General features: G+C 37.2%; 1 protein-coding gene across 3 annotated transcripts in view; it reads right to left on the bottom strand.

Moving 5' to 3' along the window:
• Positions 1 to 22,943, bottom strand: part of MELK (maternal embryonic leucine zipper kinase) — an 84,259-nt gene that overhangs the window by 27,110 nt on the left and 34,206 nt on the right. For all 3 annotated transcript variants that reach the window (XM_079113531.1, XM_079113532.1, XM_079113533.1), the window contains 3 exons: positions 13,517 to 13,585; positions 11,721 to 11,819; positions 1,442 to 1,528 (listed from right to left, as the gene is read on the bottom strand). In XM_079113531.1, coding sequence (XP_078969657.1) covers positions 1,442 to 1,528; positions 11,721 to 11,819; positions 13,517 to 13,585 — 255 coding nt within the window. The remainder of the gene's footprint in view (positions 1 to 1,441; positions 1,529 to 11,720; positions 11,820 to 13,516; positions 13,586 to 22,943) is intronic.

The raw sequence follows: 22,943 nt of genomic DNA, 5'->3' as shown, positions 1-22,943 counted from the left end.
TTGAGAAGTTACCCAGGCTGGCTCGAATTTGTAATCCTCCCTCATCAGCCTCCTGAGTAGTTGTGATTACACACTTGTATCACTGTACTAGCTCGGTATGTCACCTTTTTTTTTTTAAAGATATTTTTTAATTGTAGATGGACACAATACCTTTTATTTATTTATTTATTTATTTATTTATTTTTATGTGGTGCTGAGGATCAAACCCAGTGCCTCACGTGTGCTAGGAGAGTATTCTACTGCTGAGCCACAACCCCATCCCCAATATGTTACTTTTAAGATTCATATTTTAAAAGTCTGTGGGTCTCATCAAATTTTTCCTAGATAAAATGACACGATACCTGGAATTTTCTCTGAAGTATTTCAGTCAGAAAAGATAAAGGTGGTTAGGATATAGTTAAAACTGGCAAAACATTAACAACTGTGGAAAATGGGTTGTGAGTACATTGAAATTCATTGTTATACTAGTTTCTCTACTCTTGTAGGTGTTCAAAAACTCTATAAAATTTTAAAAGAAACTTTTTGTATTTGAAATATAGTCTTCTATTAAAGATCATCCCAAAGAACAAGGCATACAATTTTTTTTTTCAAATTTTGTTACAAGAATAAAGACATGTTAATCTTCCAGTAATTTCCAATTCTTGCCATTCTGCTAAAGGCATTCCCCATGAAAAAATAAAGTATACTTCCATTTTCCATTCATATTTCAGAGTCTTTGCTCATTAGATCATTCAAAAGAATTCCTTTATATATCCTCCTCAATAAAAAGAATTATGCTTTAAGTAAAGCTTTATTCAATTTTTTTAAATCTGATTAAGGTCTCTACCTTTCAAGTTGGAGAACAGAAAAAACAAATACAAATCATAACTGTAAAAGACAGTCCGGAACCAGAAGCAAAGCTACGTATGATCCTTGCCTACTATATTAGATTGCACTCAGACACAGTTGTAAATGCCTCTATTTTGAGGAAAAAGATACAGGAAAAATTCAGACATTGAGTATCTGAGTTAAAATGATTCGACATCAGAAATCTTGATAATTTTATGGTATTTGCTTCATATCTTGGGAATGATATGATACTACCAGGTTTTTTAATTAAGAAGTATTCACCTCATTTTTACAGCAGAACCAGATTTCTATGTTAAAAACTCTAAAGTAGTGAAAATTAGAACTGTCAATTCTCTGTGGATTAGTTTGCTCTGTTCCTTAATTATTTATTCCCTATCAGTATCTTTAATCAATGTCTTAAGTAAAGAGTATTCATGTAAAGAGGACATCCAGGAGACATCAGAAAAAATTGCACTGAAATCATACATAAATGTAAATAAGTACAATATTTATATTGATGACAAAATTACAGGTCTGAAAATACTATATTAATATACTAATAACATAAACAAAGAAACAAAAGATATCCTTAAAATCATGTTGTATTTCTTACCAATGAAATTAAATCCTCCATTGTTTGCCTGTTGTTTCTGTGATGTACAGAAAGTTCTGTTACGCAATCATCATCAAGGTGAATAAACTACAAAAAAAATTGTATAAATTTGATTAACAAAAAATTATAAATTATTGGGCTGAGGATATATAGCTCAGTTGGTAGAGTGCTTGCCTCACAAGCACAAGGCCCTGGGTTCAATCTCCAGCACCACCAAAAAAAAAAAAAAAAAAGAAAAGAAAAAAAAATTACAAATTATTTGTTTTCAAACTTACAAATCAGCATAATTATTTTATAAGACCAAATAACAACAAGTAAAAACAATATGAATTTGTCAAACTTTGGGATTTAACATCACTCCCCAGCATTCACATTCCTTCAGAAAATCAACATTTCTGAGGCAGGGAGGAAGGGGGAAATGCTAGAGAGTGATACTGGCTAAATTATATTATGTACATGTTATGAATATGTAACAACAAATACCATCATTATTATGACCCCAATGCACCAATAAAAAATGTGGAAAAGAAAGAAAGAAAATCAAATTCCTTAAAGTCTATTTCTTTCTTGCAGTGTTGAGGATTGAACCCAGGTACTCACTCAAGCTAGAAAGTGCTCTACCACTGAGCTACATTCCCAGTCTAACATTCCTCATCATTTTAAAGATGTGATCAAATGATAATAAGCTTTTCCCAGCTCTTCATATCCCCCTTGTCAACTGACCAATTTTTAAAATGTCTTAGTGTAGCAAAGAGACTATGCACCCCTCCCCTATTGCAAGAGCTACACTGACATTTTTATCAAAGAGCAGTCATCAAGGTACGACAGTGTTAAAAAAGTGGCTCGGACCAGTACCATATTGTACCTCAGGTTATGTTTAAGTCAACACAATCCAAGGAGCCTTTGTGATGATGCCATAGATGCTACACAGTAATCAGTGTGCTGAACATACAGAAAAACGTAATTTTTAAAGAAACGAAAGTTTCTACAAAACTTTCATTTTACTTAAGGATGGAAATTATCCGAGTATTCAGATTCCTGCATCATGGGATAAAAATGGGGTAAAAAACAAACTCAATCTGGATCACTGAGAACAAAAAGGCAGGACCTAGGAAGGAGTTCAGAAGATCACATTTGAAAAGACTCCTAAGGAAAGTAATGTTAAAGCTCATCTTCCCCAATGTAAGATGTTTTCTTCATGACAATGAAAGAGAGGTTTGGTCAGCATAAGGCAGAACAATAGCTTGACTTTCCTTTTAAGGATACACTTGTAACAATACGCTCAAGAGAAAATCATCATGAAATCATAAAGAGAAAAACAATTTAAAAAAGAGAAAAACAATAAATGACCTTGCTGTGGTCTGAATGTTTGTGTCCCTCTAACATTAATATGTTGAAACCAATGTGACAGGATTAGGAAGTTGGGGTCTATAAAAAAGAGGCCTGAAAGAGATCCCTCACCCCGCTTCAACCGTGGGGGATAGAGTGCAAGAGAACCAACTATCAACAAGAATGCAGGCAATCACCATACAGCAAAAAGGCTAGCGTCTTGATCTTAAAATTCCAAGATTACAGAAAGGTGAGAAATAAATTTCATCACCTTATGTATGGTATTTTGTTACAGCAGCTTGAACAGACTGAGACAAACTTGCACTGTTGGCTGGTATAAGCATAACCTCATGGGTTACAGGGAAAGTGGTACAAAGGTTTATAATAGTGGTACTGTGCAAGTCCAAAGTACTTAGAGGAAGTTTTCATTGTGTTGCTTTGGGCAGCTCCCACAACTGTAGATTTTCCCCTTTAGGATGATCTCAACCTCAGAAGTTCAAATAGTTTAACACCCAATTCAGTATCTTCTTGTCCCTGTCATCATTGTTCAAGCAAGAAGAGAAAGATCTAGGGGGTTCTCTAAATGATCTTAAGTTACACCCTTAAAAAAATCCTCTCTCATATTGAGCCTGCCCTGAAGCCTGTGTTCCAATAGGTGGTGATAGAGATAGGATCAAGTCTGGCCAAGGCCAAGATGTTGGCTATCACACCTCTAAGCAAGGTCTTGATCATGGGCTGCTCAGAGAAAGGTGAACCCTAGAAGGCAACTCGGAACTTCTCCATCTGAATTGGGGACAGTGTTGGATTCAGGTCAGATGAGAAGCCAGAACACCCAGGGTCCCAAGGTGGGAGCCAAGGTTGCTGGGACTCTCCATATCTCCCCCACAGGAGCAATGTTTCTTTTGTGGCATTCCTGAAGGTGAGGGACTGACTCCAGGTGCTACAGGTCAAGGTGGGTTTAAGAGTGGACAAAGACCAACGCTCCATTTCCTCAACTCCTGGTGGCTGGGCATGGCCCTGGGGGGAGCTGGGTTGGGCAGTGTCTTGGGGTGGGAGTGATGACCTTTGGACTTTCTTGGTGGTGCTCGGGGAACATTAGTACACTAGTCCTGCATGTTTTGAGGAGAATTCCTCGTGGGATTGTAATGATGGAAAGTAAATGGTCAGGACCTGGGCTCTCTCATGGGGACAGTGTGACATGCGGACAGATAGGGAAAGACTACAGTACTAGAGGAAGAGCCAGGACTTGTCCTGCCACCTCCTTTATCCTATAGTCTGTTCACACACACCTATCTGGACCTCTGTACTCATTTGTCAATGGGGCGCTTCCCTCCCTGCTTCTCCCTCTGCACTCTGGAGTTGCTGCTCTCAGGCAGCCACGTGGACAGAGGGACAGACATTCCAAGGGTCTCCAGTCATGCTGGGAAATGGCCCCCAAATTTGCAACTCTTTCCCCTCCCTTAGGAAGGAGATGACTGGAGGCATTCCCTTCATAGACACAAGCACAACAGCAAACCCTATGAAAGTAGAATTTTCTAACAAAATAAACTTGCTTGTTTGGTCTTTTTTCTGTAACTTTTGCTAAATATAGCTTTTTTGATGTTAAAAAGCTGGGTCTCCTGCCAGTATCCCTTACCCCAGTATGAATGCGTTTACTTGACACTGTATATCATTCTATCCTCTGGCTACCTAGATCAGTAAATCAAACTGATGTAATATAATTTATAAGTAACACTGTGGACACTCTGATCCCGATGGAGGCTGTAACCCATCCCTCTCCAGCCCCTCCCTAAACCCCCATAATAGCATTTGTGTGTATCAAAGTTGAAGAATTAAATGTTTAAAAAGTTGTTTTTTTTTTTCTTAAATCCTCTCTCCTCCACAGCCTCCTACTCTATACTTTTACTACAAGGTTTGTATGGGCAAGGGTAAGAAGAGGGTGCTACCTTTTCTTCTGGACTCCTGAAGTGGAAAAAATGAAAGGCGTGGGTTGGAAGACATATAGGGTCTGAAAATCATGGCTTATCTCAAGCTGGGTTTTCCAAAGGGGCTCCATACTTTGTGTTTAATGTGCTCTGAATTCTCAGTTGCATATATTCAAGTTAGGTTAAAAACAAAAATGTATATAAAAAACTATTATTATTTTGGATTATCCGTGCCAGCTACATTTCCTGTTCACTAGTGTAGAAAATGGAACTGAATATAACTTCTATTTGCTACAATACTTGGATACTAGAGATGTGCATAGAAATGGCAGGAGGAAATCATGCATAGTTTATTATAGCATATATACTTTAAATATCCAAGTAAATCTGAATTACTTCTTATAACTTATTCTTGATAAAATACAACACTGAAAGAAAAAAAAAAACAAATATTTCAAAAAGTAACGATCCCTCATACCTCTTCTGCATAAAACTCATTTGATCCTGCAATAGCTCTGTAAAGCAGACAAAACAGAGAAGAGTCCCTACAAGTAAAAGTACTTTATAAATGTCAAAATATACCCAAACATGCACAGGAGATTGACATCAAAATACCCATATCAGAGATAATAAAATGAAGACTACTGATATCACTCAAGACTGGCATTTTTCATTTCTAGCCCAAGGCTTTTTCTACTATACCACAACATCACCTCTCTATGACTCTGTTCCAGTAAAGACCACACATGCAATGTCTTGCCACAAAGGCTGCAGATGCACAGGATACAGGACTTGAGCTTAAACCAGCTGACCTATCAGATTCATTCTGTGCCACAGCCCTTCCGTCTGGATTCAAATCCTGGTTCTATGCTTATTAGTTGTTTGAGTGTAGGCAAGTTACTTAATGATTCTGTGACTCAGTTGCTCTATTTGAAAAAAAAAAGAAGTAATAACAATACCTACCTCAGAAGACTAGTGTTAATATGAGGAATGAACGGGTTTCAAAAACTTAAAATAAATAAATAAATAAAGGTCTCTAGCATAATGCCTGATTCTTAGAGGTATTATTCTAAGAATTATATCTATATTATAAGGGTAGCATAATTATACTACTAATTATAATGGCCCTTATTATAATGGAAAACGATGATTCTAAGTACTTAACAATTACTAGTAATTATCATATTAAGATGTAAGGAAAACCATATCCTCTAGGAACACTCAAAACTTTATGTTTTACTTCCCCCCCCCCTCAAGTTCTGATGATTGAACCCAGGGGTGTTCTACTACTGAGCTATATAGCCCCAGATCTGGTTATTTTTAATTTTGAGACAGAGTCTCATAGTTTCTGAGGCTGGCCTCTTAACTTGTGATCCTCTTGCCTCAGCCTCCCAAAGAGCTTGGATTATAGGTGTACACCACCATGCCAAGCTATATATTTCATTTTATAACAAATAAAAAACTTTTTGGGTTGTTGAAAACAGAGACTTTCTTCACTTTGGTATCTTTTCTGTGTATCCTATTCTGCAGGATCATGGCTGAGAAGGCATGCAAAGCCCTCTACACATGGAGAAACAATGACCCCCAATGGTTGAACATAGGCATTTGCACCACCCACCCTCTACCTTACAAGGAGCACAGCTTCTCTGGTTCTGCTGCACAGTTCTTAGACACTCAGCATTGATAATTACTAGAATTAAGTTGTGTTTGCTCAATTGCTTTTAAAGATATCATGGAGGGCCAGGAAGAAAATAAGAGAAATTTTAGGAGTTGAGAGCCAAAAGAGAATCAGGAAGGATTTTAGCTCAGGTTACATGGTCATAATAGTGGAGAAAAGAATGACAAAGGGCTCAAATCAAATAAAGCCTGTTTTTCCAAGACCTTTTGGCTACTGGGATTGGTGTGATTATTCTAGAAAGCAAACATGTCACTACTATGCCAAGTCTACACTACAGCATGTCTGAAACACATTTCTTTCTTTTTTTTTTTTTTTTTTAACTGAATAGGTTTTTATTTTTTAATGTTTTTTTCTAGTACTGGGGATTGAACCCAGGTACATTCTACTACTGAGCAACATCCCCAGCACCCCCAGTGTGAAACACATTTCTAAGCTACTGTTGACCCAAGTGCATGTACCACTCCACTACAGAACTTTTGGTGGAATATCAGAATATCCCCAACTATCTGAAAAGGTTATTAAAATACTTATCCCTTTTCTTATAATATATGTATATGAGGCTGTATTTTCCTCATATGCTTCAATTAAAACAATATATCATGGGCTAGTGTTGTAGCTCAGTGGTAGAGGGCTTACCTCGAATGTGTAAGGCACTGGGTTTGATCCTCAGCACCACATAAAAATAAATAAAGGTACTGTGTCCATCTATTACTAAAAAAAAAAAAAAAAAAAAAAAAAAACTTTTTTTAAACATATCAAAGCAAGATGAATGCACAAGCAGTATCCAAGTTTCTATTAAACCAGAAAAATTGCAAAAGTATGAAACTATAAAGCAATGCCACTCTTCTCACTAAATTATTTCTTAAATTGTTTTTTGTTTGTTATCTGGTTGGTTGGTTGGGGTTTTTTGTTTGTTTGTTTGTTTTTTTTTTGCCTCAGTTTCCTAATCTACAAATAAAAGAATTATACTGACCTCAGAGAGTCACCTTCCATAGTGGTTCTGGGCCCAGACATGTGTTTTGCTTTAGCCAATGAGACGTTGGTGGGAAAATGCAAGCAAAGGCTTGTGAAATGTTTAGGTGTTAGGGTTTGTCCTCTTTCTTTCTTCTTTTAGAATAGTCACCATATGAAGTAGCCCACACAAGCCTGCTAGACCCGCATGGCCCAGCAAACAGCCAGTCTTCTGAGTGAGGCTTAGACCAGTCACCCCTACTAAAATTAGCTGATGACTGACTGAAGCCACATGACCCATGCCAGGCAACAATCAGCATGAGAACTGCTGCCCAGTTAAACCCAGCCCAAATTGCTAGTCCCAAAAATTATAAATTAGTATTATTTTAAGCCACTAAATTTGAGGTGGTTTTTTATGTACCAATAGTTAACAAATAAACATAGACATATCCTTTAGTAATGACTAATTCTTACCAAGATTAAGACGCCATTTGTTTTTAAAAGTATTTGTATAATATTTAAATAATTGTTTAAACATGAATAGCACTTTATGCTTTTTGAGTTCTGCTTATATATTTGACTGTTTTTCAAAGAGTGATCTGTAGACCCCTGAGGGTCTCCAAAGTCAACTATTTTTATAATAATACTGTATTTCATTTTTCATAGTCCTGACATTTGTACTGATGGCACAAAAGCAGAGCATGATGAATAACAATGCTAGTGCCTTAGTACAAATCAATGTGTCACACAACAAAACTGTACTAAGACATTGTATTTTTTTGTTGTGTGTTCACAGTTCAAAATCCAGTTTCTTTATTTCTTTTTTAATGGCTTTCAACATTTTTGTTCTTTTAGTTATATATGACAGCAGAATCCATTTTGATATAATTATATAAGCATGAAACATATTTTATTCTAGTTAGGATCCCATTCTTATTGATGTACATGAAGGTAGGATTCACTGTGTTATTTTCATATATGTACATGGGAAAATTACATCAGATTCATTCTATATGTTTTTCCTTTCCCTATCTCCCCACCCGCTCCATTCTCCATTGTCTAATCTACTGAACTCCTATTCTTCCATTCACTACTACCCCCTTACTGTGGGTTAGCTTCCATGTATCAGAGAAAATATTCAACCCTCAGCTTTTGGGGACTGACTTATTTCACTTAGCATGATAAGTCTCCAGATCTATTCATTTGATGGCAAATGGAAAGGTACGCTCATACACTGCTGGTGGAACTGCAAATTGGTGCAACCACTCTGGTAAACAGTATGGAGATTCCTCAGAAAAATTTGGAATGGAACAAACATTTATCCCAGTTACCCCACTCCTCAGTATATACCCAAAGGATTTTAAATCAGCATACTACAGTAAAAGTCAGTTTCGATTAAGTCCTTGATAAGGATCAGAGGTGTAGCTCAGTGGTAGAGCACTTGCCTAGCACGTGGGTTTAATCGCCAGCACACACACACACACAAAATGCAAACACAACTAAGTCCTTAATAAAGCAGTGAAAGTATTAATTTTATTAAGTTTTAACCTCAAGTACACATGTTTTTAATACAGTGTGTGATAAAACACAAAGCATGTATGATGTGCTTCTGTACACAAAAGTATGATGGCTGTCTGGAGGAAAAGCACTTCTGTGGTCGAGTTACTAGCCCAGTCAATTTTTTCACAGAACACTATTTTTATTTGAAAGAACACTGACAAACTATCATTATTAATTTATACTTGGATATTCAGCAGACATTTTATTAAACAAAGTGAATTTGTTACCTCAAGGAAATTAACTGACAGCATTTGTTGCCAATGATATAATTTGAGTTTTCAAACAAAAATTAGAATTTTGGAAAATATCTGCCAATATGAACTTGACAGCTTTCAAATACTTTCTCTGATGAGATTAGTAATGATTTTAAGGAACGTAATTTTTTAAAATATTGTACAGTAAAATGTATTAACATCTGGAAGATTTGCACAACTCAGTGAACAAGAATTTTCAAAAGGACCAGTATATGGGGAAAAGAGTCAAAGGACCAATGAAAGGACCAATGAGTGGATTTTGTGGGATAGAGTACAAAGAATTCATTAATAAGGTTTCAGATTCTACATGTAAGTAATCTTTAAGAAACCAAGCTGGTGGTACACTACTGTAATTTCAGTGGCTCAGGAGATTGAGGAAGGAGGATCCCAAGTTCAAAGGCAGCCTCAGCAACTTAGTGAGGCACTAAGCAACTCAGTGAGACCCTATCACTAAATAAAATACAAGAAAGGGCTGGGAATGTGGCTCAGTGATTGAGTGCCCATGGGTTTAAAACCAGTACCAAAAAAAAAAAAAAAAAAAAAAGAAAAAGAAAGAAAAGAAAAAGAAACTGCCACTTGCCAAGCGTTAATGGATTATCAAGAATATCTGAAAGAGCTATTAAAATATTTTTCCCTTTTCCTACTACATCTGCAAGAGGCTGCATTTTCTTCAAATATTCTTCCTTCAAAATAACATATTCAGACTGAATACAGAAGGAGTCAACTGTACAGATGTCTTCCATTAAACCAGACTTTATTGTTGTTGTTACAAGGGATTGAACCCATTGAGCCACATCCCCAGCCCGTTTTATTGTTGCTGTTTTTTCCTTTGAGACAGGGTCTCAATAAGTTACTGAGACTGACTTTGGCTTTGAATTTGCAGTCCTCCTCCTTCAGTCTCTGAAACTGCTGGGATTACAGGTGCATACCACTGCACCTGACTTAAACCAAACTTCAAAAAAAAAAAAAATTCAAACGGAAGAACTTTAGATTATATAGAAGGAAATGGGGGGTATGAAAAATGGTGGAATAAGACAGACATCATTACCCTATGTATGTGTACAACTACATGAAAAGTATGAATCTATATCATGTACAACCAAAGAAACGAAATGATGTACCCCATTTGTGTACAATGAATCAAAATGCAATCTGTAAAAAATAAAAAGAATAAATAAATATTTTTTAAAAATAAATACATTAAAATATACAAAGATGCAAAACATGCCACTGTTTTTGGTAAGAAAAAAATTTTCTGGGGTGGGGAGCACTGGGGATTTAACCCAGGGGTGCTCTACCACTGAGTACATCCCCAGTCCTTTTTATTTTTTATTTTGAGACAGGGTCTCATTAAGTTGCTTAGGGCCTCACTAAGTTGCTGCACTGGTCTTGAACTTGCAATCCTCTTGTCTCAGCCTCTCCCGAGTTGCTGGGATTACAGGCGAGTGCCACACCACCCAGTTAAATTTATTTTTTAAATAGACTACCTTCATAAAAAAATTTGTGACATGGCCAGATATAGTGGCACACACCTATAATCCCAGTGACTCAGAACACTGAGGCAGGAGCATCACAAGTGTGAGACTAGCCTCAGCAACTTAGCAAGACCCTAAATGACTTCATGAGACACTATCTGAAAATAAAAAGGGCTGCAGATTTAGCTCAGTGGTAAAGTACCCTTGGGTTCAATCTCCAGTAAAAAAAAATATATATATATATATATATGTATATATATAATATGTGATAGGTTTATTACTGTAAATTTTAAATGATGTAAAAGAGTCCTTAGACAAAAAAGTTTGAGAACCATTATAACTTATAACTACTTGGGGAAGTAGAACTGGTTTAACCTATATTTTACAGATGAATAAATAGGTTTAGCAAAATTAAGTAACTTGCCCAGGACTCCCAGAGCACTGTTCACAATCCTGACTTCACATGAGAAACACCTAGGAGCTTTTAAAAATACTCATTTAAGTGTTCTTGGATATCATGCTAAGTGAAAGAAGCCAATCTCAAAACACCAAAGGACGAATGATCTCACTGATAAGCGGATGATGACATATAATGGGGGGGGTGGGAGGGGTTAGTGTTAGGGTTAGGGTTAGGTTTAGGGTTAGGGTGAGGGAGGGGGGCAAGAATGGAGGAAAGAAGGACTGTATAGAGGGAAAAGAGGGGTGGGGGAGAAGGGAAAAAATAATGAATCAAACAACATTACCCTATGTAAATTTATGATTACACAAATGGTATGCCTTGACTCCATGTACAAACAGAGAAACAACGTGTATCCCATTTGTTTACAATTTAAAAAAAAAAAAAAAGTGTTCTTGGGTGGGGAGCGGGCATTGTTTTATTTTAAGGTCCCACATGATTTTCATATGCAGTCCAGATTAAGGAACCACTCACTGTACTAGAGATTAACAGGCAAATATATGATCAGGTATGTTTCCCAAACAACAATCTCATGAGTCAATCTACAAATTGCATTTGCATTTTTATTTAGATCACAACACTGTAGGTCCTGAATTCATACAAAGATCACAGTTTTTTTAAAAAATTCTACTGGATTTCATTTTACTTACAGGATTCTTGCTTTGCCACTCGACAGGACAGTTGTAATCTTGCATGATCCAGGGATGGTTCAACAGATTTTTCATAGAAATCCGTTTCTTTGGGTCCACCTAGTGGTCATTAAGAAGCAGCTAGAGATTAACATTTCAAATAGAGAACACAGAACACCTTTCCTCTTGAGAATTCAAAATGTACCAGAACAGATGTAAACTTTATCATCACAAAAATGCTGTCAAAGACCTTAAAATGGCCTTGGAATAAATTCTTTTAAAAAGGCAATAGAGGCAAGAAAACTATAGCAACCAACACAGGATTAGAAGAAAAATGTTTAACAAACATGAACTTCATTGGTATGGACATTATTCATGAAGTTCAGTCAATCTATTGTATGATGTAATAGTCTTTCCTGGAAAACCTATTCACAGGAAATATTCACCAATTTAATATTCAAGCAGTCACAATGCAGGGCATTCATATTGAATATGCAATCTCTACCTCCAATGAGCTTACATTCACATAGAACAAGTTGAAAAGCACACCTTTCTTTCCCATTTGTAATTTTCAAGTGTGAGGAGAGAAAAATTAATCAACAAAGATTAAGTTTTTGGAGTCCAGAAGAAAGGATGAGGCGTTTTCAATCTCATTATGGAGATTTGGTGGTCTGGCCCTACTTAATCAAGGTGGGTGAGCCTGAGGTAAATTTTGAATAAGAGGTGGAGATGGCTTAATAGATGGAAAAAGTGGAAGATATTCCTGAATACATAATGAATAAAATATTGCACTAGTAAGATACTCATATTTTCAAACCGTTTCATAGCAATCTCATTTTATCCTTCTAACACTGCATAGCAGTGAGGCAGGCTCAGAACCCCATTTTATAGATCAAAACCAGTTTAGGTGGTATGCCTACTGATGAATACGGTAGACACCTAGACTTTTACCCTCAGAGATTCATTCTACTAAATCAGTGGTTCTTAGAGTATGGTTCCAAGACTACCAGCACCAACGTCACCTAAGAGCTTGTTTGAAAATCAAATTCTTAGCCCTGCCCTAGATCTGCTAAATCAGACACTCTGAGAGTGGGGCCCAGTAAGCTACGTATTAACAAGCCCATCTGGCTATTCTGACACATGCTAAAGTTTGAGATCCATTGTAGTAGGTCACAGGACTCAATTGTACATTGGCTCATTCAAGCAATCACTCAGTATCTTCTGTATACCTAATACACAGGGAGGGAACAAGAAAATGGAAGCAAGTGGAACAAGAGCTGGTTAAAAAAAATAGACAATGCTCAAGAAAAAGTAAGAATGATGGGCATGGTGGTGCACACCTGTAATTCCAACAGCTCGGGAGACTGAGGCAGAAGAATCAAGAGTTCAAAATCAGCCTCAGCAAAAGCAAGGTGCTAAATAAAATACAAAATAGGGCTGGGGATGTGGCTCAGTGGTCAAATGCCACTGAGTTCAATCCCAGTACACACACACACACACACACACACACACACACACAAAGTAAGAAAAAGCAGGGGTTACATCATTAAGAAAGGATTCAGCTAGTTAGGGGTGCAGTTCAGGGGTAGAGCACTTATATAGCATATGGGAGGCCCTGGTTCAATCCCCAGTAAGAAAGAAAGGAAAGAATGGAAAGGAAGGAAGAAGGCAGGAATAGTGAAGGATTATCTGCAAAGTTGATTTGATTTTTAAGCTAATACATAATGATAAATGTGGTAGTAAAATAGATACCTTAAAAGTTGAATCAAACAATTATGATAGACTTTTGTCATTAAAAAATAAATAACAAAGTTTACCTGCAGCATTTGTTGAAGAAGCAGAATGCTACTGGGAGACAGCCACTTAGGAACATCATATTTCCCTCTCTACAAAAAGCAAAGAAGACATTAATTTTTCAATCAGCCTTGACCCAAATTCCTAAGGTAATGATATACTATAGGTTTACCTACAAATTTGAAGACTTCACCCAACTATGAGATTCAATAAACATTGTTAATAATAAGAAATCCATTTTCTTGCCTTAAAGAAGAAAATCCAGCAAATTAAATACCATCATCACCTCTAAATTATTCAAATGTAAGACAAGGATTGGAACACAGAGAATGTAACAGTAGAAAATGTAAATGTTATAGGGCTTGGGAATTCATAGTATGATTACATGGACAGCAAGTAAACCGCTGTACCCAATTTGTATTGCTGAAGCAAATTGGGAGTTTATAATCTCAGAGTAACTGTCAGTTAACAAAACAAAGTCATAGAAAATACACTTGAGGGCTGAGAATGAAGTTTAGTGATAGAGTGCTTACCTAATATCTGCAAGGCCCTGGGTTCAATTCCCAGTATAAGAAAGGAAAGGAAAGAAAAATAAAATAGCAAAAAAGCAAAGCAAATTTTGTAGCAGGACAGAGGCTGTGATTAAAAACAAGTCACATATCATTCACAAAGAAGAATCTATAATCATTGAGACAAACTGATAAAAGTCACTTTCTAAAGCACGTACCTTTTCTGGGGAATGGAAAAGACTCAGGAGACAAATATCTACAACCTAGTATAGTTCGAAATTAAGATCATCATGTCATCAATTAAAGAGAAGATCAGGGGGTTGCCAAACACTAGTACATGTCAGAATCGCTCTTTCTCTATTCAGATGAAATAACACAAAAAATTCTCACAGCAGCAATCAAACTGTTTAGTGATATACCAGATACAGTGGCACATGTTCAGAATCCTAGCTACTCAGGAGGCTGGGCAGGAGGATGACAAGATCAGGGTCACCCTTGACAACTTAGCAAGATCCTGTCTCAAAATAAAAAAGGTTGGGGGTGTGGTTCAATGGTAGAGCAACCCTAGGTTCAATTCCTGATATGGCAAGAAAAAAAAAAATGTTTAGTGATGCTAGGATAACAAGATAATTATTTAAGAAAAATTAAGGTTGAACCATAATTCACAGTATAACAAATTAATTTAACCCAGATTAAATGGAAATACAAAAGCATTTAAAAAGATCTCACAAGTAAGAACAATGTCACCACCACTACCAAACCTATTCTTCCCACATTTCTCCTATCAGTTAATGGAACTGTGTTCTACTAGTTCATCGGGCCAAAAACCTTGGAATCATTGTTACCCTTTCTCTCACATCCTACACTCAATTCATCAACATCTACTGGCTGTGTTCAAAATGCATCCAGAATCACTTAATACTCCCTCTATCACCAGCAAGTTCAGTCAAGCCACTGGCTTCTCTCATCTGGCATACTACAATAGTCCTAACTGGTCCACACATTCCACCGCTGTTCCCCAAAGTCTAGACTCCACCCACCACCACCAATGTTCTTTGAAAACGTTAGGTCAAGTCATGTCACGGCACTACTCAAAACTCTCCAATGGATCTCTATCTCACTTAGAATGAAATCCAAATTCCTTATAGGGACTCCAAGGCCTTGGGTAGTCACTCTCCTTACTACCTTTCCAACCTACCTCCTCATTCTCCCCCTTGCTCACCTAACTACAGTTTCAGGAGGAAATAGTCTTGCCTCCAGGGTCTTTGCATCCACTGTTCCCTCTGCCTACAACACTTTGGCTAGGTATTGGCAGAGCCTGTGCTTTAATCTTCAGGTCTTCACTTAAACACCAGTGGTGTCAGTCAGATCTCCCCTGACCCCCACAGCCATCTACTACCTACCTTCCATTTCTAATTTACTTTACTGTCCTTATTATCACATCATATTATATTCTATTTATTTTTGCCTCATTCAAATATAAGCCCCTTAATCACAGGAATTTTTGTCTACTTTGTTCACCTAGAATAGTATCTGACCCTAGCATGTGCTCAATTTTTTGAATAAATGGAGGAATACAATAAAAAATGGACAAAAAATATTCAGTTAAAATCCCCCCCCCCCAAAAAAAGGTTTAAATGGCTAATAAGCAACAACAAAAAAGAACAATATTAACAATAAAAATCAATCTAGCCAGGCACAGTGGCACATGCTTGTAATCTCAGCAGCTCCGAAGGTTGAGGCAGGAGGATCACGAGTTCAAAGCCAGTCTCACCAACATAGCAAGGACCTAAGCAACTCAGCAAGACCCTGTCTCTAAATAAAATATTTTTAAAAGGGCTGGGGATGTGGCTCTGTGGTTAAGGACCTCTGTGTCCAATCCCTGGTACCATCCCACCAAAACTCAATTTTAATAAAAATATGGAGTCTGTGGTTGTGGCTCAGTGGTAGAGCACTTGCCTAGAACATGTGAGGAGGCACTGGATTTGATTCTCAGCACTGTATAAAAATAAATGAATAAAATCAAGGTAATTTTTTTTTTTTTTTTTGGTGCTGGGGATTTGAACCCAGGGCCTGTGCTTGCAAGGCAAGCACTTTACCAACTGAGCTATATCCCCAGCCCAAGGTAAATTTTTTTTTTTTAAATGAAAATATAATCCACTTGCTGTCTATCAAACTGACAAACACTTTTTTTTCTTTCTTTGAAATAGGGTCTTGCTGTGTCACCCAGGCTGGTCTCAAATCCCTGAGTTCATATGATCCTTCTGCTACAGTCTCCGAAGTAGCTGGGACTATAAGCATATACCACCATATCCAGCTTTCAAGCTGATAAAGAGTTAAAAAAAATTATCCAGCATTCATAAGAGTTTAGGGACAAGAATGATTATATACACAAATAGAAAGTATAAACTCCTCTGAAAAGGAACTTGGAAGTATGTATTAAAAGCATTCAAAAGAAAAAAAAAAGAAGCCTTCAATACATATCCTTGAGCCAGCAACTTCACTTCTAGCAATTTACCATAAGCAAATAATCTGGCATACAAAAATTTATGAATATTAACATTTACCACAGAATTGTTCATGATGCAATTGAGAACTAAAGAACTATATATGGCAAACTACAGAAGAGTCTCCAAAACTACTGAAAGAAGACAAAATTCTAGTCCTGAGAAACAAGATCAAAAGCGCAAAAAAAAAAAAAGAGTAAACAATATCCACATTATGTTCAACCACAAGAATGGAATTCTAACTAGAATAAATTATAATCCATGGATGTATAATATGTTAAAATATATTCTACTGTCATGTATATCTAAAAATTTTTTTAAAAAAGTAAAGAGCAATTGAAGGACACCAAAGTGGAGAAGCCACTGACTAGCATCAGCATTTGGGTTTTTCTGTTCTCATGAACTAAGACATAATTCCTACAGAAATCAGTCCAGCTTAAAAGTGAGGGGAGAAACAGATGGTATGAGTCATTCAAAGTCCTAAAACCATACAGTTGGTTGGATTTCAACTATGTCAAAGAAGTAATCTGGAAAAAAAAAAAAAAGAAGTACTCTTGAGTCCCAAAGAAGCATTATCAAGCAACGAAGTTACACAGAAAAGATGCCAACCTCAGAACAACTCTGGAGAGAGTACACTAACCTAAAAAGTATATTTTTAGGAGGGGCAACTGCTTTCATTTTACAGATGACATTTGAATATTAAAATTTTCATGCCCCCTCTTCTGAAGCACTCAATATGATGCAGAGGGCCCACTCTTACTTATACCTTGCCAGGGGGCCTTAACATTTGCCAGAGTCAGAAACTGAATTCTGAAGCACAGTGAGGAAGTCCCAAATTCATTTCTTCCTATGTCATTCCTGTATGGCCACCTGAACCCCAATGTGAAGGCTCAGTACTACCTGTTCCACACATATCCTTAGGAAAAAGGGATTTTTAAGTGGGGCACAGTGGTGCATGCCTGTAATCCCAGCAGCTCACAAGGCTGAGGCAGGAGGATCACAAGTTCAAAGCCAGTCTCAGCAACTTGGTGCAGACCTAAGCAACTTAGCGGGACCCTGCCTCAAAATAAAAAAATAAAAAGGGCTAGGAGTAGAGCTCAATAGTTAAGTGCCCCTGGGTTCAATCCCTAGTATCAACAAGAAGGGATTTTTTCTGGGCCAACTCTCTGGGACTCAGCACTAAGTCACAGATTTTGTAATACTGGCTCTGACCTATTGCTCCCTTCTCATAGCTGAGCTTTTCTTTATTTCCTAAAACCAAGGTTTCCCATGATTCCAACCCTGGGAACTTGACTTGTTCTCATTCTTGGCACACTCCCATTTGCCTGGTATCTCAAACATTTCAGCTTGCTCTTCCCAGGGCCCCACAGAGAATAGAGACCAGTCTGGAAGAAGGACCCTCCTACCTTTGAATCAAATGGTAATGGCCTACCAAGTTTCTGATTGCAGCCTGGTCCTGCAGTGTCCTCCCTCATGCTTCACTCACTGGTCAGGACCTCCATGTACTCCAGGTGGTCTTCCCTCACACTGACCACTTGCAGTGTCATTTGCTGCTTACTCTCTGGATACCCCATCTCTGCCAAGCTGAATAGTGTTCCACTGTCCACTCCCCAAGAATAAATTTCTGTTGTTTAAAGCCACCACACTGTAGTACTTTGTTATAACAACCCTAGGAAACTGACACACCACCTATAAGGGTTTGGCTTCACATTACTCTCTCCCACCAGCATTACCCACTCCAAGGATAAATCTGGATCCAGATTCAAGCTCTTTCTCATCTGCTCCAACACATAGCAGGCCCATAATTCAAACCAAAGTAAAAGAAATGTTATGCCTTAAAGTTCAGAAACAAACATGCAAAACATAAGTACTCTCAACTAAAAGTAGGAGTACTCCGCAGAACCAGATGTAGAAATACTCAAAGTACTGAAAAAGAGAGCTCCACCAGACTGGTTAAAAAAAAATTTTTGTCTTTTCATCATCCCATTTTGAATTCATGAAGTATCTTTTAGAGATGCCCTATGCTTCTTTAGCACCATGCTAGCAACTGTGTGTGTGTGTGTGTGTGTGTGTGTGTGTGTGTGTGTGTGTGTGTGTGTGTGTGTTACAGGGATTGAACTAAAGGACACTTAAGCACTAAGCTACATTACATCCCCAGCCCTTTTATTTTTTATTTTGAGACAGGGTCTCACTAAGTTGCTTAGTGCCTCACTAAGTTGTTAAGGCTGCCCTCAAACTTGTGATCCTCCTGCCTCAGCCTCCCAAGTCACTGGGATTACAGGTACACACCACCATGTCCAGCCATGCTAGCAATTCTATCCAGAAAGAAACAGAACAAGTGAAAAAAGGTGGGGTTTAGTACATCAGAAACAACAATGAAATGCATAGCCATTCATGACATGTAAATCCCAGTTCTGCCACCTACTAACTCCATGAACTTGTACACGTTATTTATCTCTTTGACCCTGTTTTCTAAGAGAACAGGCTCTGAAGACAAATTGCCTATGTTCAAATTCAAAATCTACCACTTACATGCCATATGATCACAGAGGAGCAATTTAACCTTGCTGTACCTCAGTTCCCTCACATATTAAAAAGAAGTATAATCATAGTATCTACTGCATAGAATTGTTGGAATTGTTGCTAGAATTCAATGGTTTGATATATATACATAAAGCACTTAGCACAGTGCCAGGTACATAGTGAGAATTCAAAAAGTCAGTTTCTTCTATTACTGTTGTTGCTACAGCCACTAATACTATAGTTGCTATCTGTAAAACGATGCCACTTATAATATTAAAAAGGAAGAAAAAGAATATGTGTATGAAAGGACCCAGCACACCCTGCGCATAAGAAACCATAAATGCTTACTGAATTTGAAATAAACAGGAGAGGGAGATAGGGATAGTCAAAAGAGTAGTAGACTAGAGATGGGCATGTTGGCCAAAAGCCATGTGTGCCAGAGAATGAAATAGTATAAGAAAGGCCGAGGACATTCTGAGGAATGCCATATATTGTCCCAGTGGGCTCTAGCTCAGTGTAGCTGCTTCAGAATCTCAGGATTGCCTGATAAGGAATATGTATCATCCACTCAAGCTCTGGTCACATCACGTCCTGAAATGCACCCACCCACTTACCCTGTTTGTACAGAACGCCTCTGTAGAATACCATCCACAAGCAAGTCATGAGGCTTGTGACATTCTCAGCTTTATTCACTGCACTGGAGTATCATCAGAAAGTAAGTTCATAGCTGGGTTCTGCTGCCAGACCTCACCTAATCGCTTATCTCAACATGGCACTTCAAAATGCACAAAACACATATATTTTATCTTGTGGAGTAGGCAAGAATTATTAACCACATTACACAAATCAGGAAACTAAATCTCAGCAAGGGAGATTAAGTACTTGATCAATGTTACAAGACATTGTTTCTCATTTGTCCCACAGGACACATCTGGCAGTACCTGGAGACATTTGATTGTCACAATTTGGGGGCTACTACTGGCATTGAGTCAGTAAAGGTCATGGATCCTGTTAAACATCCTACAATGCACAGGACAGTTTCCCCAAACAACAAAGAATATTTGGTACAAAGAGTCAATCAATAATACTGAAATTGAGAAACACTGTTATCAAGCAAAAAACAGCCAAGTAGAACCAGAAGAGAGAAACAGTACTTCTTCTATTATGTTGTTCTTGAAGGTCTATAAGAAAGTCTATAAATAGAAGAAGAAAGGCTACTTATTTAAATATTAAAATATATATCCAAAGACCAAACAGAAAAGACCTCCACAAAAAGCCCAATGTCAACCAGGGCTGTTCCCCTTAACCCTTGTTTCTGTACAGTCTTTGGAGGATTCTGGTTTCTTTATTTAAGGGATGATTACCTTGCAAATGAGAGCAAGGGCAACAGCAAGTGAAAGCCAAGTAGAAGAGGGGAAAAGATCTGTAGGCTAAAGCAAGATAATGCTGGGAATTCTAATAGGCTTGAAATTGTTCACTTTTCATATACTTCTAAGAAACACAGGCAATCTCTCTAACACATAATCACAGTACTGCAATCAACTCTATAACTCTAAAAATATAATCTCATAAAGAGACAGCTAGCCTATTTTTTTTTTTGCCCAGTTTTTTTTTTTTTTAATTATAAATTATAATGTTATGAAGCAATTTGGAGCTTGGGTTGTAGCTCAGTGGTAGAGTATTTAGCACGGGTGAGGCCCTAGGTTCTATCCACAATAACACACACACACACACACACACACACACACACACACAGCAGCAGCAGCAGCAATTTTATTTTTCAAGCCATTCAACTTACATTTACTAAATTATTTATACTATTCTAATATTTCTGTACCAGAACTGGAGTACACCATGCTTGTCTTTGAATGTAGTGATAGCAAATGAATATAGGTGACATTAATAATATTAACACTCAATCTATTAGTAATCATGTTGGAATTTGCAGTTGAGCATTTTGGTTAAAATAGTGAACAAATGCAAAAGATAAATGAAGCCTGCCTTTTAAACAAGAGTTACATACAGTGTGTCAAATATTGCTGGTTTTTTTCAATCAAGGCAAGAACTGAGGGAAGTGTTATTCCCAAGTGAGGAATTTTAGAACATTCTGGGCAAAGATACATACTGCATGCAAGTGATACGACACCTTAATTAGATTCAACCAGCAGACTGTATTACACTGCGACTCGGAACAATAGTTCTGAGCCAAGATTACAATAAATTTCAAAATCTATAATGTGTGAAATTAAATTCCACAATAATGCATAAAAGTCCTAATTTGAATCAATTTTCAACTTGCAAATACATGAAAAACTAAAAAATGAAATTCAGAGCAGGAGAAACAAAGAATGTACAGTATTAGTAAATAATATTAATTAGGAAGGCCAAATCTCTACTGAACAAGTATTAGACATTTTCTACCACATTCATTCCATTGCAAAGATATTGGATTTGCCAAAAATATCAAAACTTGGATCTAGCATCTACTCTTAGGATGTAACCTTTCATATTATTTTAAGGTAAGTGCCTACCCTCAAAGGATTAATTCAGAATCAATTAGTACATTCAAATAAATAAATACACTGATGAAACAATATATTAATATTTAATAGCATTCATTCCATGGCTGCCATGTGAATATGAACTTGCCCTAACAACAAATGAAGACAAACAGCATAGCAGTTTAAGGTTTGGATATGGAAAAATACACCTTAAATCAATAAATTAGGAATATCATGCATATAATTCAACTTCAGTAGAATCATTTCTCTTTTCTGGGGATAAGACTACAAAATCTTGATAAGGTATATTGGAAACAGACTAAAAACTGATACCCAAACACTTAGGGGTTGTCCTGTTGTATTCAGTTTTGGGGTTTTGCTTTTGTTTTTACCTGCGGTTTTTATGCTTTTATTTTAAAAACAAATAAAAAGCATGCTGAGTTATCTATTACAATTTCTTCACTGTGCAGTCTGCACTGTAATTGGTGACTCTGGTGGCCTGCTAGGTTGCTATGTCCACAAAGACTCTGTGACTCTTAAAAGAAAACATCATAAGCAATCTCAGCACAGGCAGATTCCAGTTCCTCAACACTGTGGACTAGGAACTTCTGGAAGCGACTAGGCAGTACATACTTTGTTTTCTTGTTTCTCCCATAACCAATGTTGAGCATCAAGTTTCAACCCTTGAATCTCTCTGCACCCTACTGTCCATACATCTGGGTTTTCACCAGTTAAGCTTCTAACTTTTCAGTCTAACTAGTGCCAGTTGGACTTCTTGACATTTTTTTTTGAAAGTAGGAGATGGCTGCCACCTCCATGGGCAGTACCAAGAAAAGATTTATTCAATTTTTTAATCGATAACTTAGATCAGAGGTATTTAAGAAATACAGAAGTAGCACAGTGCTCTCAGGGAAAGTTATCACCACATAACAGGAATATCAACTTTCAAAATTTCAAAGTAAGAGAATGCTAAGCTGAAATAAATAAGAAAAATGGAATGTGAATAAATAGAAGTCAGAGAAAGACCCTGGAAACAACTGATTACTTCAGTGCTCTAACACTACTGATTAAGACAATCAGGACCAGTAAGAGTTCTACTGGGTGACATTCTACAAAGAGTGAAAACGCTGGTGCATAATAAAACTTAGTATGAATTAGGAGAACTAACTTATACTCTTGGTAAATCTGAGAAGATGGAATATCTGGGAGCCTTTCCAAGTTCATGAGCACAAAAAGATCAAGATAAGAGGCACTTCTCTAGGCATCTGATTCTCATGAAACTAGCAACCAGAATTGAGAGACAATACTGGATGCTGAGCTAGACTGCAGCTCAAAGAATGGATAGCTGAGCTTCAATAGGTGGGTTAAAATCCCACCTCTGCTACTTACTAGCTCTAAGACCCTGAGTAA

Source organism: Sciurus vulgaris (assembly GCF_902686455.1).
Source record: "Sciurus vulgaris genome assembly, chromosome: 15".
Lineage (NCBI taxonomy): Eukaryota > Metazoa > Chordata > Mammalia > Rodentia > Sciuridae > Sciurus > Sciurus vulgaris.
This window is presented reverse-complemented; position numbering and strand designations above follow the sequence as displayed.